Source organism: Sander vitreus, chromosome 12 (assembly GCF_031162955.1).
Source record: "Sander vitreus isolate 19-12246 chromosome 12, sanVit1, whole genome shotgun sequence".
In the NCBI taxonomy this organism is placed as follows: Eukaryota; Metazoa; Chordata; class Actinopteri; order Perciformes; family Percidae; genus Sander; species Sander vitreus.
Genome location: NC_135866.1, coordinates 18,205,594 through 18,221,474, shown reverse-complemented (window position 1 = coordinate 18,221,474; position 15,881 = coordinate 18,205,594). Strand labels below are relative to the sequence as shown.

Sequence of the window (15,881 nt, the reverse complement as noted above, 5' to 3'; positions counted from 1 at the left end):
AATTACATTATAGTATCTGCCAACCAGTCAAGTTGCAGTTTGCATCCATGTCTGTCCAGACTCATATAATATATGCAGTGAAAACTTTGAAGACATTTAATGAAAAGGTTTTATTAAGTGTATTTTTTGGCAAAATCATAACAACCATTTAGAGCCTAGGAGTCTCTAACATAGCGTCAAACTATCAAACTAGGCAGCGCTGATCAAAAAAGAATCAAGATTATGTTACTGTATTGCCTATTTCTCACCTCCTTGGCTCTGATTGGTTGTTTATCTTCAGGTGTGGTGGAATCTTGCAAATGACATTAGGAGCTCCAGGGGGAGGCCAGAAGAATGTGATTTTTTTCACAGATTATCTGTCTCATGTACTACTGTGAGAATAGAGTGGCAGTGTCAGCAAATATGACAAAAAGTTATTTTTATAAAAGTTATCTACTGAACCTTAAATTCCGTCATCAATCGCCACTGGCACCAGGCTCACAGATAAACCAACAGTGAGTTGGCTGCTGTTTTTTCTATCAATATCAAGAGAGCAGTGGCTATAGGAGTTTAACCAGGGTTCTGCCCAAAGAGGACTTAAGCTGTGATGACAGCATGGACTGTATAAAACAGGATGACAGTGAGGAAGAGTCTGCTAATCTGCCTCAGAGGAACCAAAGACGCCGCTCGATCTTTCTGCTCCACCGCCACAATCCCCCCTCCCCCCCTCCGCTCCTCCGACACAAACCCCCTCTCCCCACCACGCAGGACAAGCACCGTACCCATGGTGACAGAGCCTTCACCATCGGAGCCCCCTCCCTCCGGAACTCCCTACCCATACACATCTGTGACTGTACTGACCTGGGGCCCGTTTCAGAAAGCAGGTTTAGTGAAAACTCTGAGTTTGTTAACCCTGAGATGAGGGAAACTCTGGGGTTTCCGTTTCAGAAAGGGAGGTTATTTAAACCTGAGAAGGAGGGGTAACTCCAGCCCATTTCAGAAAGAGAGGTAACTTAACCTCAGAGTCAGTTACTGTTGTGGTGGTGCACGCGCTTAACTCTGAGTCAACCTACTCTGAGTTGATTGAACCAACTCAAATCAGCTGTTCTGGAACCGAAAACTCAGAGTTTCCCATCTCAGGGTAAATCAACTCAGAGTTCAGGGTTAGACTCAGAGTTTGTTAAACCTCCTTCCTGAAACGGGCCCCTGGACACATTCAAATCCCTTATCAAAACCTACCTCTTTAGATTAGCCTTTACCCTTTCATAATATTTCATTTCACTTGCTGGTTTTATTGTTTCACTTGCTTTTAATATGCTTGTTTTTTATGTGTTGTTTTTATTGCTTTACCTGTTTTTATTGTGCTTAATGTACTGGTTTTATTGTAGAGTGTTGTGAGTACTTTGAGAAGCACTATATAAATACAATGTATTATTATTACATCCTAAATTTAGAAACACCATCAATACTTTTAAGCCACAGTTGCAAACATCCTCAACTAAAATTCTGGGTGTGAAATATAACTATTGCTTGCTTGTTTTTTCTTCAACACATTCATAGTTTGGCATGTTCTTCAACCACTGGCCACCAAGTACCTCCTACCACTGCAGCACTTAACACGTTAAATGCCTTGGGCATATTTGGTAATGATTTTCAATCAATTCCTAAACCTCTCCATTTGTGTCACCCTAATCTGTTCCAGCTTGTTGTGTCATATCTAATAACAGGAAAAGTGGTAGGGTTTACCCGTCAGTGATTGGCCAGCCTTGCAAAGTCCTGAGTGTTTTAGAGCTCTGCTGAGTGTTAAATCATTGATGACTGTGTGGGTGCTCAGTGGCACCACATTCACACTCTGAAGTTTCATTTAGCAGAAAATGATATATAGCTATAAGCAGCCTTGGAGGACTGCACACATTCATCACCTGATATTAGCATCTCTGTCCTGCGCCGTGTGTGTGTGTGTGTGTGTGTGTGTGTGTGTGTGTGTGTGTGTGTGTGTGTGTATGTGTGTGAGAAGGTACACACAGTATCTGTATCTCTGTGGATATTTGTCTTTTTCTGTGTTCCTGTGTCTTGCTACAAATGAATTTTTACACATCTGTGTCCTTTTTGTGCAACAAAATTTTGGAACAAAAAGATAATGACATATCCGAACAATATTACACCGTTTTGTGTCGTTACATGTTAAGTATAACATTGCTAATTTAGAAATAATGACTGAATCAAGACCATCACCATATATGTTAAATACACACTGCCATACACATGTCCTATACAACACCCAAACACACACACATTATGATTGTACAATAGACTAAATGAGGATGATAATGGAAACCACAGAACCATCCCATTCTGGCACACTGTCAGTTTCACATTAGCAATCAGCACCGGAGTGAGAAGACACCATCTGTGGGCATACATCAACAAGACATCAACAAGTCCCCTCCACTACAATACAGCCTGCGAATGTTCCCACAAGGTGAAAAATAGCATACTGTATAAACTGTGTGGGGTGACTGACCCTACACCAGAAAGGAAGATAATATCATTCTAGATTACTCTTATTAGGCATTCGACATTTCATTTTGCAATAAAATCTGCAGCCAAACACATGTTGAATAGCAACATTTCCATACAGTAGTGTAGTTTGCTGATATGAACCATAAAAACTAATCAAATAGAGAGCCAATATTAAATGCAATGTAAAGTGCACAAATACCAATATACAAGAGCAGCATATGTGTAATTATATGAATGTAGAAGTATATTGTGTTTTCGCAGCTAACTGACCTTTTTACCCTCTCTGTCCGTGGTGGGGTTGTTTGTGATCTTGAAGTAGTTGAGATCGAGTATGTCCTTCATCTCATAGTTGTCTCCTCTTCTCTTGCAAACAATGACAGCCACATCAAATAGAAAGATGTGTCTGTAAAATAAGAACACAATATGTTATATAGTTATATATACAAAAATCTGCTCTCGCACACTATCAACACTTATGGTAAATGTATTAAAAAGCTAAGTTTCAGTAAATCGACATTTCATGTGTGTTCTTTCCTGTCTGCAATCCTAAATCTTTTTTTCAGAACAATGAAGTTGAAGTAGAACAACCTGTCCTGTTTCTTCTTGTCAACACTGGAGACCATACGCACTTCACCGTCACCTTTTGGTCGACCATAGCTGATTAGATTCTGATTCTGAAAGTAAAATAAGAAAGGGTTAACATGAATGAATTATGAAATGTATTACATAAATGCTTTTTAAATGCATGGGTGCCCGGATAGCTCAGTTGGTAGAGCAGGCGCCCATATATAGAGGTTTACTCCTCGACGCAGCGGGTCTGGGTTCGACTCCGACCTGTGGCCCTTTGCTGTCATTGTCAAATGTCATTCCCCCCTCTCTCTCCCATTTCATGTCTTATACTGTCCTATCAAAATAAAGGCTGAAAATGCCCAAAAAATAATCTTTAAAAATAAAAAAAAAAAAAATGCTTAACGTAAGGGTTAAGTGTAATTTAGTTTTTTGCTTAAACGTACAATATGTAATTTTCTGCCGCTATAGGGTCTCTCAATCAAAACAATGGATGTAAACACAGACTTTTGATGACGTTGTGAAGTGGCATTACGGGAGTTGTAGTTTAATACAATTGCTGATTAAAATAGATCTGTTCACGGATAGGTTTATCCATTACAGTTTTATCCTTGTTACGTTTAGTAACGTCTATTCATGTCATTCTGATAAAATAGCTGCAGTTTCCCCTACATAATTACGTTTTCTTGATTTGATTTGTATTGGTAGCTAACATTAGCTAGCTAGTTGACCAGTTAGCGAGCAAGCAAGCTAACATTAGCCAGCAGCTAACAATATCACAATATATTTCACCTCAGTGTAACTTTCTGGATGTTTTCTACGACGGAGCATTAGGGCCACATCAAAGGAAAAAAAATGAGGAAGATATTTTTTTAATTTATTTTGCATTTCGAGAATAAAGTCGAAATACTTTTTCGAGAATAAAGTTTAAATACTTTTTCGAGAATAAAGTTTAAATACTTTTTCGAGAATAATGTCGAAATGTCGAGATTAAAGTTGAAATGACGAGAATAAATTCAACTCCTTTATCACTTAATCACATTAGAGCGACTGTCCGCCATGCCAGCTGCCATATAGGCAGCATCATAGATATGGGTTACATCCTTAGAGTGCCGCTCTCGCCTGAGCGCCACTCCTTCAGGATCAAACAAGTTGATCAATTGTCTTATTGTGTATTGTGATACAACATATCCTCTCTGTATTGCACGTAGGTGTAACCATCGATACCCTTGCATCTGTCCATTACAAGCTAAGTTTGTGTGGTTTCTCCTCCTGAAGAGACGCAATTTTCGGCACAATCTCTTCAAAGTCCTAATACTTATCACCATACTGTGTTTATGCGCTAAAAGAGAAAGAGTTCATGCACTTTGTGGAATACTATAGGTAAAGTTAGTAGTTTGGTTTATTCTCAAAAGTCCAACTTGATTCTTGAAATATCAAGTTTTTTCTCAACATGTCGACTTTATTCTCAACATTTCTACTTTATTCTTGAAAAAGTATTTTGACTTTATTCTCGAAAAAGTATTTAAACTTTATTCTTGTCATGTTGACTTTATTCTCGACATTTCAACTTTATTCTCAAAATGCAAAATAAATTAAACATCTTCCTCCTTAAGTCATGACCGAAAGAACAAGATCCAGGGTACAAGCGGCCGAAATGGGTTTCCTCAGGAGGGTAGCTGGCGTCTCCCTTAGAGATAGGGTGAGAAGCACAGTCATCCGTGAGGAGCTCGGAGTAGAGCCGCTGCTCCTTTGCGTCGAAAGGAGCCAGTTGAGGTGGTTCGGCCATCTGGTAAGGATGCCCCCTGGGCGCCTCCCTAGGGAGGTGTTCCAGGCACGTCCAGCTGGGAGGAGGCCTCGGGGGAGACCCAGGACTAGGTGGAGGGATTATATCTCTAACCTGGCCTGGGAACGCCTCGGGATCCCCCAGTCGGAGCTGGTTAATGTGGCCCGGGAAAGGGAAGTTTGGGGTCCCCTGCTGGAGCTGCTACCCCCGCGACCCGACCCCGGATAAGCGGAAGAAGATGGATGGATGGATGGATCTTCCTCCTTAATTTTTTTCCCTTGATGTGGCCCTAATGCTCCGTCGTAGTTTTCAGCACCGGGGGGAAAGGGTTTGTTGTAATGTTACTCAACACCTCTGAGCTACTTCGCCACCGAGTATCTCTGGTGCAGAGCTGCAGCCCCGGATATACCGGCCGAGCATACGCTGAGAGACTTGCTTCACGGCTGGGGCTGGCTGCCTTTGGGGCCGCGGCTCAGCCAAGGATACGCCTAGCTATTATAGGATGGCTGCCGGGTGTTGCTGTCGGACTCTCCCCACCTTCACCTTTTGTCCACAGGACAGTCACCATTTGGGGGTCAAACGTAATTATAAAGAAGACCGCTAAAGGGGGGAGAATTTCAGCACAACACCGCAGCCAGCCAGACTCGGACGCCTGGGGCAATATGGTCCGTTTCCCCGACAGAACATAAAACTTTCTGTTACTGCCGTTAGCATCGTTATCGATCACATCCCGACTGAACTAGTACCTTAGCAGCGGGGAGTGAGGCAGAAAAAACAGGGTGGGATAGCTGGCTAAATTAGCATTAGATTTGTCTTCTATCTATACAGCTAGCTAACGTTAGCTGGCGAACGTACCTTACCTTGATCAAAACAATTATACTTAAAATAACTTATGAACGTGTTGAACGATGTTGCAGAGCCATAAAACGGCCTTACAACGTTAACGTTCCCCACTGAACATTAGCATGAGCTAACGCTAACGTTACTTGTCAACGTAGCACATTACGTTAAGCTGGATCAATCGATATTGAACTTTACTGTGTTGTAAGTGGCATGTAATCAATGACAACATGATGCTGTGTGGCAGAAAGCAAGCTGTATAACAGTTACTGAGTGTTATTCTTTCTGTGAGATTGTATGATTTATAATTACTCTCGAACGTATATCTGAGTGCCAGGGGAGTTAGAGGAACCAGAGGGGTCAAAGGTTATATGACGCCACTGACAGGTGACTAAATGAAACGGACCGTGTCATTAAAATAAATAACAGATTTGGTTTGAACGTTGTTGGAAACATTTAGGTTAGTGTAAGTACACAACTCAACAAAATATAAAATATAGGTATAGTCATTTTTAGACATTTTAATGGAGAAATGTTACATATTGTACCTTTAAAAACTAAATTCTTAAAAAGGAAAAAAAATGATATGAATAAATTATATATAAAATCAGAGAAAATTGCAGAAATGCAAAGTGACCCGACTTTAACTCTAATGGTTAGATTAATCCAGGTGAAATCAGTAAAGTATTTTAGCTTTCACCTGAATTAACCCTTTAAATCTAGAGTAAGAGCTGTGTTTAAGTTGTATCCTGTATTACTGGCTGATTCCCCCAGACTATGCCAAATTTAACTGACCATGTTATGTGAAACTTGACTTGCAAATCTGACCGTCTACAAAAAGTAAACAACATGACTTCCTGATATTTTGCACTCATATAAAGTCTATATAAACAGCTGTTGATATTAAATATTTTTGATTTACCAGGTTTTCAATAGACCTCTGGTACTGGTTGATCTCCCTTATTGTCTCATTATCTCTCTTCACCTCGTTGACAAACTGAGCCAGGTCCTGGGCAACACACACACACACACACACACACACACACACACACACACACACACACACACACACACACACACACACAGAGCAGTTCAGTCTGGAGGTAGTGAAATATGTTGCACATTTGTACATTATGGGAAATATTCAAAACACACTAATTTGTCTGCTGAGAGTTAGATGAGAGCATCAATCCCACTCTCGTATCTGACTGTTCAATATAAAGCTGGAGCCAGGAGACCATTAGGCTAGCTTAGCATGAAGACTGGAAACACAGTGAAACAGCAGACCTGTTCAAACCAAAGTGTAAAAAAAACAGAAAGTTATGTTTTTTACAGGGATTAGTCGAGCACACAACCCCCCCTATAAACCACAATTTCTTGTTTCTCCACTTAATTTTTGGTACAGATATAAACAACAAGATATACCGTGTTAATCAGTGAGCTTTAGAGGTGCTGGTACAGGTGGGTTTCCATTCTTTATGCTAAGCTGAGCTAATTGGCTGCTGGCTAGCTTCACATTTAACATACAGACATGATAGTGTTTATTGATTCTCATCTAATTCTTGGCAACAACAAAAAAGAAACAAATAAGAGCAATTCATAAAATGTCGACCTATTCTTTTAATTTTATACCGAGCTCCTGTGAGCTGAGCACACATGTAAATATTAAGTAAGTAAGTAAGTATGAATCAAGCCTTCAAGTTGTCTAAAGCTATGCATTTCCTACATTTTTGTCTTCAAATTCAAATTCAGCTGCTTATTTAGCCCTGGCTACCTTCAGGACTGAAAAAGTGAAGCGCTCACTAATGTAAATGGGTTATCAATCCCACCCATTTGTAGCAGACAAAGATGAGTGATTGATGACTTATTTTTTTGTCATCTAATAAAACTTGATAGTTGGATGGCAGAGACTATTTCCACTAAATCTGCTTGCTATTGGTAGGCTAAAATCACAATGATTACAGTCCATTTACAATAAGCACTGCACTTACTTTCATGGCATCAAGAGCAATCTTCAAGTTGCTCTTGTCAGCAGCATCGGGAGTGTGTTTGACTAGTTCCTGTTAGAGAAGGACAGAAAGGAAATGGTGGACCATGTTCACACACACAACTCACACTCACGCAAACACATTAAGCACAGGTAGTCATTATGAAGATTACTTTTATATGCCACTATGTAATTTTCATAACAAAAAGCACCATGTATACTCTTGTAATCAGAAGACAGCTAATGTTCTTAAATTAATCTTATTTGAGGGCAGAACAAGGATTTTAGGCAAAAATTGGCCAATGTGCTTCAGTAGTATAATCAATCATTTTTAATAAACTGAAAAATTAAGCTAAATAGACATATAAATAGGATTTCTAAATGCACAGAAAAATTAATAAAACGTGTAAACACATTTTCATTAAGCTGTACAGCTTTATACAAATACTGTCAAATGTAATTTTACTGCCAGGAATAGAAGAGAAAAAAAGGGATGTTTTGACCACCTCATCCTGCCAATACCCACACATATGTCTGTTTTATTAATTAACACATGGCAGTTATTGTAGGGAGTGTAACATGCACAGAGGCATCCTGAAATCTCGTGGACATCTTTGGTTTCATTACCGTAAAAACCCCAGTCAAACAGCAAAATAGACATGAGACTGATAAGCGTATACTAGTCCAAACTGAAACATTTCCACAGCAAATATAATTACATATCATCACATAATTCTGTGGCATTAAATTGATATATTTTACCTATGTGGGGCACCAGTTCCACCACTGTACCAGGGTAGTATATTGCAACAGCATTCTTCATTTTTTGTTGTAGCTTTATTCTTTTTTTGTTGCATAATTCTAGACAGATGCTGCTTGTTAATGACATGGTGCCAAAACTGTATTTGCTGTGTAACATGTGCGATGTATAGTAGAAAATGATATTAATCAAATTATAGCAATATGTGCATTATATCTAATATAAAAGGTGGGTGGAATGTCTATAGTGTCTAGAGTGCAGCCACACTGCAAGACACATTTGCTAATTTCACTGGTAAATCTATTCCAAAATCAGGTTACTGACACTTTCCTCTTGTTTGAGGAAAATTATGTAAGCATAAATATACTGAGATAGATTGATATAATGTTACTTCATTCATTCACTAAACTTTCTTTGAGAGAGGTGAGATACGAAGAGTGAATGCAACACCTAAATTACTTTTCAAAATAGAGGGTTTTTTGCCATGTGAATCTGCTGAGAAGCTGTGAAGGGAGGCAAACAAGAAGCAAAGTTGTGGAGAATGTCGCCCTCAAGTGGCCACTTTTCTACTCAAAGAAGGCCATCAAGTTGAAACAACTGAGATAATGTTAACAAAACTTCTTAGAGGTCAATCTCAAAGCAGTAAAATGTCCTCTCATTATATATATATATATATATATATATATATATATATATATATAAAAAAGCAATACAATAAAATTGGCATGTATGTAATATCTGCATTTTTTAATTCCTTCAACAACAGGTCAAATCTGGGCAACGTTTATACTTATTATATACTTATTCCTGCCTCAACAAACACTGCTGCGTTGTCCTGGAGTTAAAGGCAGTAAGCCCCAAATGTTCCAGTGGCTCCACTTGCATTATTTATGCAGTATATGTATAAAGCGAATACAAATACATGACCAAATATATCTAAGTCCAATGTAATTTCAGTGATTATCACACCTTTATCTAGTTGTAAATTAGCAGAGTCAAGCCTCCCTACCTGTAGAAGTAGATGGTACTTGAGGACTCTCTGCATTGGGACAACCAGCAAGTCCCTCAGTGTAAACTTCCCATTGTTGGCTCTCTTTGAGCACTCCTGCAACAAATAGCATACAATATTTACAACAGCATGAGCAATAGTGCATCATTGCACAGATAACTTAGGTGTTACTGAGACTTTTTCACAAGGACGGGTCAACCAAGAGACAAAATAATGTGTTTAGCTTACATCTGTTCTTGTTTGTTTTCGGGCCTAAACTTGTCACAGACCAAATTGTCATTTCAAATTAAGTATGCAATATTTTTGTATCCTATTCTGTTTTAAAGGGCATGTACCAAGCTCACAGTTTATAAAGAAAACACAATACCACACATTTTAAACCGATATTATTTATTATCTTACATTTACTTTTATTTTAAATCCATCACATAAAATCAGATTAAAAGTAATTTAATTCTATAAAAAAATAGAATATATTTTAAGGGGGCCCAGATAGCTCAGTTGGTTAGAGCGGGCGCCCATAGATAGAGGTTTACTCCTTGACGCAGCGGGCCGGGTTCAACTCCGACCTGCGGCCCTTTGCTGCATCTCTCTCCCCTTTCATGTCTTCAGCTGTCCGTCAAATAAAGGACTAAAATGCCCACATTTTTGTTTTAAATCTATTTTAATAGTTTTTCATCTTTTAAAGCTGGAGAGAACAAGACGACACATGCAATAAAAAATTTAATGTATGTGTAATGCACAAAATACACACTAGGGGCTGCTGGAAAAACTGGATCTGTGTTCATGGGGGGTGTGTGTGTGTGTGTGTGTGTGTGTGTGTGTGTGTGTGTGTGTGTGTGTGTGTGTGTGTGTGTGTGTGTGTGTGTTATTCAGGTGTCTCACCTCCAGCTTTAGGCGAACATCCTCTTTCTCTTTGCAAATGAGATCTAAAACAGCAATGGCGATCTCCACCCGACTGCAGTATAGCCCATAAATGAGCAGTCTAAAATTTAAGAGAAAGACAGTGAAGCCAGTACAGTTAGAGTCTGGTCAGGGCAGTGTGTGTGGATGGCCAGTTAGTCATACGGTGCTTTCTCAGAATTACAAAGTGTAACTCATGATAAGTTGCAATCTTGTTGCTCGTGATCCAGATGATATCAAATGATTCTCTGAATGTGTTGCAAGACTACATCATGATATGAGCAAGAAGGAAATCCTTCATCTTATATGTGAAGAACTATTTGTAGTAACTTCCATTTGAACCTGAATTTTATAGAGAACTGAAATAGAACAAACTAGCACAAACTCTGAACCTTTTTAACACACAAATACATAACAACATGTAGAGGATGGTCATAAAATGCAAATGTAAAACTGGCAAATGGCTAACAGCATGCTTACAGGACAGATCCACAATTCAAAATGTCTGATGTAAATTAAGTATACATGTCTGGCTCAGTATTGCAAGACAATGTATTGCAATGGATCTGCCCAGTGCATGGATAGCAAATTATAAGAGGAAAGTACAGTGATCTAGTGAATCTAACACAAAACCTTCTGTACACTTAAAACTGATTAGTGAGACCTAACTCCACAAAAGGGAAATACATTTTTGGAGATGCCAAAGCAGGGGCAACTTACATAATGTAGCTTTGTTGCAAACTAAAAAATGTAAATAGATGGTGTTCATGTATACCTCTCTTTGTAGCTGATAAAAATCTGGTAGAGATTTAAGGCATTTTTGTTTAAGATGGAGTCCTGCACATCGACCATCAGGCTCTTGTGAACTTTAACCAGGTCCTGCATTAGAGAGACAGAAGACATAGGTGTCTGCACATAAACATTTTATTTCCATGTCATGTGACAAGAAGGGTAACGTGTGTGACTCACTGGAATGTTGACAAAAACTTTGTCAATTTCAGCTGCAGAGAAAAACTTCCTCAGAGGATTCAGGAAATACTGGAGAGAAAACACAATTGGAAAACTGAATGAAACATCTCAGCTTCTCTCCTCAGATTCTTTCATTGACTGATTATTTAACTGGATAAACCATATCAAAGGTTATTTGTAATAATAATAATAATAATAATAATAATAATAATAATAATAATAATAACAGCTGGGGTGCACACATACTGAAACTAATAACAGACATCACATTAAATGTCAGATAACAGGGCCATAGTAGGGCAAGTTGAGAGAAATGCTAACTGGAAATTTCCCTAAAATGCCCCTTTTAAATGACATTTAAAAAAATAAAAAATAAATCACAAATCATCATCACAAATCAAAGATCTACACCAAAGTTGTACAGAAAATGATATCAGATCGATGAACAAAAGAAAACCATGCGTTTGTCATGTAACAATATATCATTTCAGTGCACTATAGAACAGGAAGTTTATGTACCTTCTCGATAGACTCCAGGGTCTCTGTGTATTTCTCCTCGGTCTGTTTGATCTCTGAGAGGCAGCAACTACGGACATCCACCTCTGCCTGCTTCTAGAAAAACGCACACCTTAGAAAATGTTGCTAAAACATTACTTTCTTTACTTTTGTTTATCTGGAAACACTATTTTGAGTCAGTTAATTCAGAATATGCACTCAGAATACTGAAATTAAATATCTGTATTTAGATCACATCACCACGTTTCGAATCCCGGATAAGTTCTCTTTTTACTTTTTCTTTTTGTGAAACAATTTATTTACGGGTGACGTTATTTTTAAAGCAGCATGTGTGCACAGTTCCTCCTGCGTGCATCACACACAGCAGTAAGGTACAGCAGGAGGCTGATGAATAGATGGTCCACATCACTCTGAGATCTCAGCTGAGTTCCACCACTGCAGGTCCAGGCGATATCAACAAAATAATTTCAACATAAATCAGGAAATAGGAGAATTTCCCTCTGGTTTGCATAGCGTCTATACATTTTTTACTAAAAAGACTTATTGTCGCCTATTTTTTGAAATATTAGTAGGTGTAAGTAAGGAAGTAAGTAAGTAAGTAAGTAAGTACATTTTATTAATACAGCGCTTTTCACAGACAAGGACACAAAGTGCTTTACAATATGCATAGACAATAAAAACATGGTAAAAATAATCAATAGAATAAAATACAAATACAACAGAAACAATTATCAAATAAATAAAAGACATAAGCTACCCAAAAGCTAACCCGAACAAGTGAGTCTTCACTTGTCCCTTAAAACAGGTGTAGCAGTATAGTAACTTTTAGTAAAGTTTTTGAGATGTGGGTTATAATACAACAATATCCACCCCCTGAAGTGTGTGTGTGTGTGTGTGTGTGTGTGTGTGTGTGTGTGTGTGTGTGTGTGTGTGTGTGTGTGTGTGTGTGTGTGTGTGTGTGTGACTCATTGCAGTACCAATGGGGGTGGCTGCTCAGTCCTCATGAGGTCTTCATAGATCTCTCCACCTGCATAGTCTTCTTCCAGCCCGTAGACCGCTGCATACAAGTCGTCCTCATCCTCGATGGCATTCTCACTATCACACACACACGCGCACACACAAATTAACATTTATAAAATGTGTTGATTATCATTCACAATTTACTTCTTGCATTGTGAAAGCTGTGGGGCAACCATTTGTGGCTAATGGAAAGATAACATGGTAAATGTTAAACAATGAGAAATATACACATAAAACGAAAGGCAACACACTTTCTGTACAGTGTCTACGTGATTTCAAATTGTTTTCTATCGTTATGAAAATCATAAGTAATAATAAGTAATGCAATTATACATCTTTTTTCTCATATTCAATAACTAATCATTGAATGTATTGGAGAATGAAATACTTAGAAAGGTATAATGCACAATTCAAAGAAAGCATGCTCTTTAATGTGACATAAAAATAAGACATATATTGTATTGGTTCTATACATATTAGATTATCTTATTAATCTATATCTATTAAACAAACAAAACAAATTGTCAACAGCACCCATCCAGAACCTTGATGTGGGTGGTATGCAAGCACTCAGCAAAAACATGCAGAATTACTCATTTGTTCCCTCTGACAGTAACAGAGAAATGGAGCCAAGTCTTTTACCAAACCATGTGGGTGTCCAGACCCCTGGAGAGCATGGATGATGAGCAAAGCTGATTCTGCTACAGAGCGAAATAACCATGTTCTATCAACATCAGTAATGGCCCCACAGAGAGGAGTCTCATACATACTCAATCAAGTCTTCCAGATTATTGTAAATGTCCTCGTCTTGTAGACTCTCCTCTGTTGGAAATGGCCTGGAAATGACAGCAAAGCAGTGTGAAAAAAAACTATAATCAATGAGTGACTTTGGGCAGGAAACTAACTTTTGATGTATTCAAATGTATTCAAATATCCAGAACAGCCTAATATGCTTTTGTACTGCAGAAAATGACACAAATTGGTTACAACTAGTCTGGACAAGTCTATTTATTTATCAGTGCAACAGTTGGGGCCACAAACCAAATTTCATTGAGATGGAGATCTGCAACTCCTACATTCTCACATTCAGTGGAGGCCGAAAAATGATTTAAGATGCCAAAATAAAAGAAATAGGGACCACAATTAAACAATTCCACATATTGCAAACATACAATAGTTCATTCCAAAGAAAAGTCACAGGCTGATGAACAGCATTCACATTTCTTTCTTTTCTGTCTCTCAGGGTATACACTCTTTAATTTATTTTTCTCTGATATGTTTATCTATTACACTATAAAAACTAATGTATTTATTGCTGTTGTTAGAGGTGACAAGTGTGTGATTTCTGGTGACAAAGTAAAATCCCTGGTAAAACAGGAAATTAGTGAGTGAGATGTGGCTAAATGTGGCTGCAGTGTCAGTAAGGAGGTGGAGGTAAAATGTGTGTAAAGTGCAGGTATTCAGAGGTTGCAGGGCACTTTTTTAAGCACACCCTGGATAACTTCATGAAATGTCTACAATCCAAGTCTGTTTGGTTTTTTTATATTGGGTGACTTACTTGAATCCTCTTTGCTGTGCAACTGCTGTGTAGGAGAGCTTGGACAGAGTGTCCATAACCTGGTGAAAAATAAAGGTGTGTTAAATCATATTTGTGAATGGCTCAGAGAGAGACAGACACGTAGAGAGAGGGGGGGGAGAAAGTGACAGACAGAGAATGCTATAAAGGCCAAAAATCATAAAAATGCAAAGAGGAAGAAGAGAAAAAATGTGAGAGAAGTCTGATCAACAGATATTTATTGCAGCTACTACATAAAACTACACAAGATTGTGCATTGTGTGTATTTGACGTGTCATTACAAACACAGCAAATGTAATCATGGTATGCTTCTATCGCAAAGAAATGTGCAGTTTAACTTCATAATCTCTCTGGTTGGTATGAAGACTTTTCAAGTAATAATGCTGCAAAATAATTAGTCTGTTCTCAGGATTTGGATTTGCAAGCATGGTTAAAAAGGATAGGCTGTTAGTTAGCTATAACAGCCTGTCTATCTACAGTTTATCTCCTCTTCCTGTGTGAATGAGTGCTGTGGCTTTGGCTGAACCCAGGTGTGCTTGTGACTTGAAAGAGTCCTGTTTGTAGTATGAGAGACCAGCTTTAAAACAGCAACAGGCCTTTGCATTTCCACAAGTTATTTACAGCAGTCGAAACTACTGTGTATCTTTCCTGCAACTAAACAAATATTCTGCCTTTTAAGTGAGAAAATGTCACTTCTTTGAAATGTGGTGTTGTGTACTTGCAGCCCTAATATTTAGTTGTGTATAGTTAATCCACAACTAGATACCTGAAACACACTCCGCCCCAAAAGGTCACATTCATTAATTCAAGAAAATGAAATGCTGAAAATTGATTCTCCATTAAAATCTTCATTGGCTTTTGCTTTGACAACATTATGTACTGAGAGTTAACATTACATGAATGATCAGATGTCTGTGGTATTGTAAATTCCAGCCTGCCCCACACATCACACCCGTCATAACTGATTTAACACGAGTGATAGCTGATGCTGTGCAGGACGAAACAGTTTCTTTTCTCAAAGAAATCTAGTGCTAAGTGGGAAGAATAGCTAAAGAGGAATAAGTAGAATAACAGTTCCTCGAGAAAGAACCCATATAAATATGCTGGAAAAAAGAAACACTGTTTACTTTGTGTAATTAATTGTAAATCCACCTAAAACAAGACATTCTCACACCTCATGTGTCTGATGACAGTTTAGTTGAGGCTTGAGCAGCAATGCCACAAGTTGAGTCCAACCGTGTGGTGAGTGTGGCTTGTTTACAAAAGGTTGCTTAAATCTTCAGAGCACCATGAAAAAAGAAAGCAAAAGGAAGGAAAGTTAAAAACACCATTTCAATATATAGGACATTGTGTTTTAACTTTCCTTCCTTGTGCATGCCTGACTGTCTGCGATTTTGTTATCTAAATTTTACAAGCAGTAGTATTTACATGTATTAAAAAACAAAT

At 38.3% G+C, this 15,881-nt stretch overlaps 1 protein-coding gene across 5 annotated transcripts in view; it reads right to left on the bottom strand.

The window, feature by feature from the left end:
• LOC144526652 (guanine nucleotide exchange factor VAV3-like) overlaps positions 1-15,881 on the bottom strand; it is a 45,520-nt gene that overhangs the window by 21,715 nt on the left and 7,924 nt on the right. For 4 of the 5 annotated variants that reach the window (XR_013502768.1, XR_013502769.1, XM_078264260.1 and 1 more), the window contains exons 3-14: positions 14,418-14,476; positions 13,630-13,695; positions 12,817-12,934; positions 11,843-11,935; positions 11,324-11,392; positions 11,130-11,233; positions 10,337-10,436; positions 9,452-9,547; positions 7,687-7,755; positions 6,618-6,704; positions 3,091-3,176; positions 2,773-2,905 (exon numbers count right to left, since the gene is read on the bottom strand). Coding sequence is in view for 3 of the 5 variants with exons in the window: in XM_078264260.1 (XP_078120386.1) it covers positions 2,773-2,905; positions 3,091-3,176; positions 6,618-6,704; positions 7,687-7,755; positions 9,452-9,547; positions 10,337-10,436; positions 11,130-11,233; positions 11,324-11,392; positions 11,843-11,935; positions 12,817-12,934; positions 13,630-13,695; positions 14,418-14,476 (1,080 nt within the window). In the remaining 2 variants the exon portion in view is untranslated. The remainder of the gene's footprint in view (positions 1-2,772; positions 2,906-3,090; positions 3,177-6,617; positions 6,705-7,686; positions 7,756-9,451; positions 9,548-10,336; positions 10,437-11,129; positions 11,234-11,323; positions 11,393-11,842; positions 11,936-12,816; positions 12,935-13,629; positions 13,696-14,417; positions 14,477-15,881) is intronic. The other variant, XM_078264258.1, reaches the window with a different exon arrangement.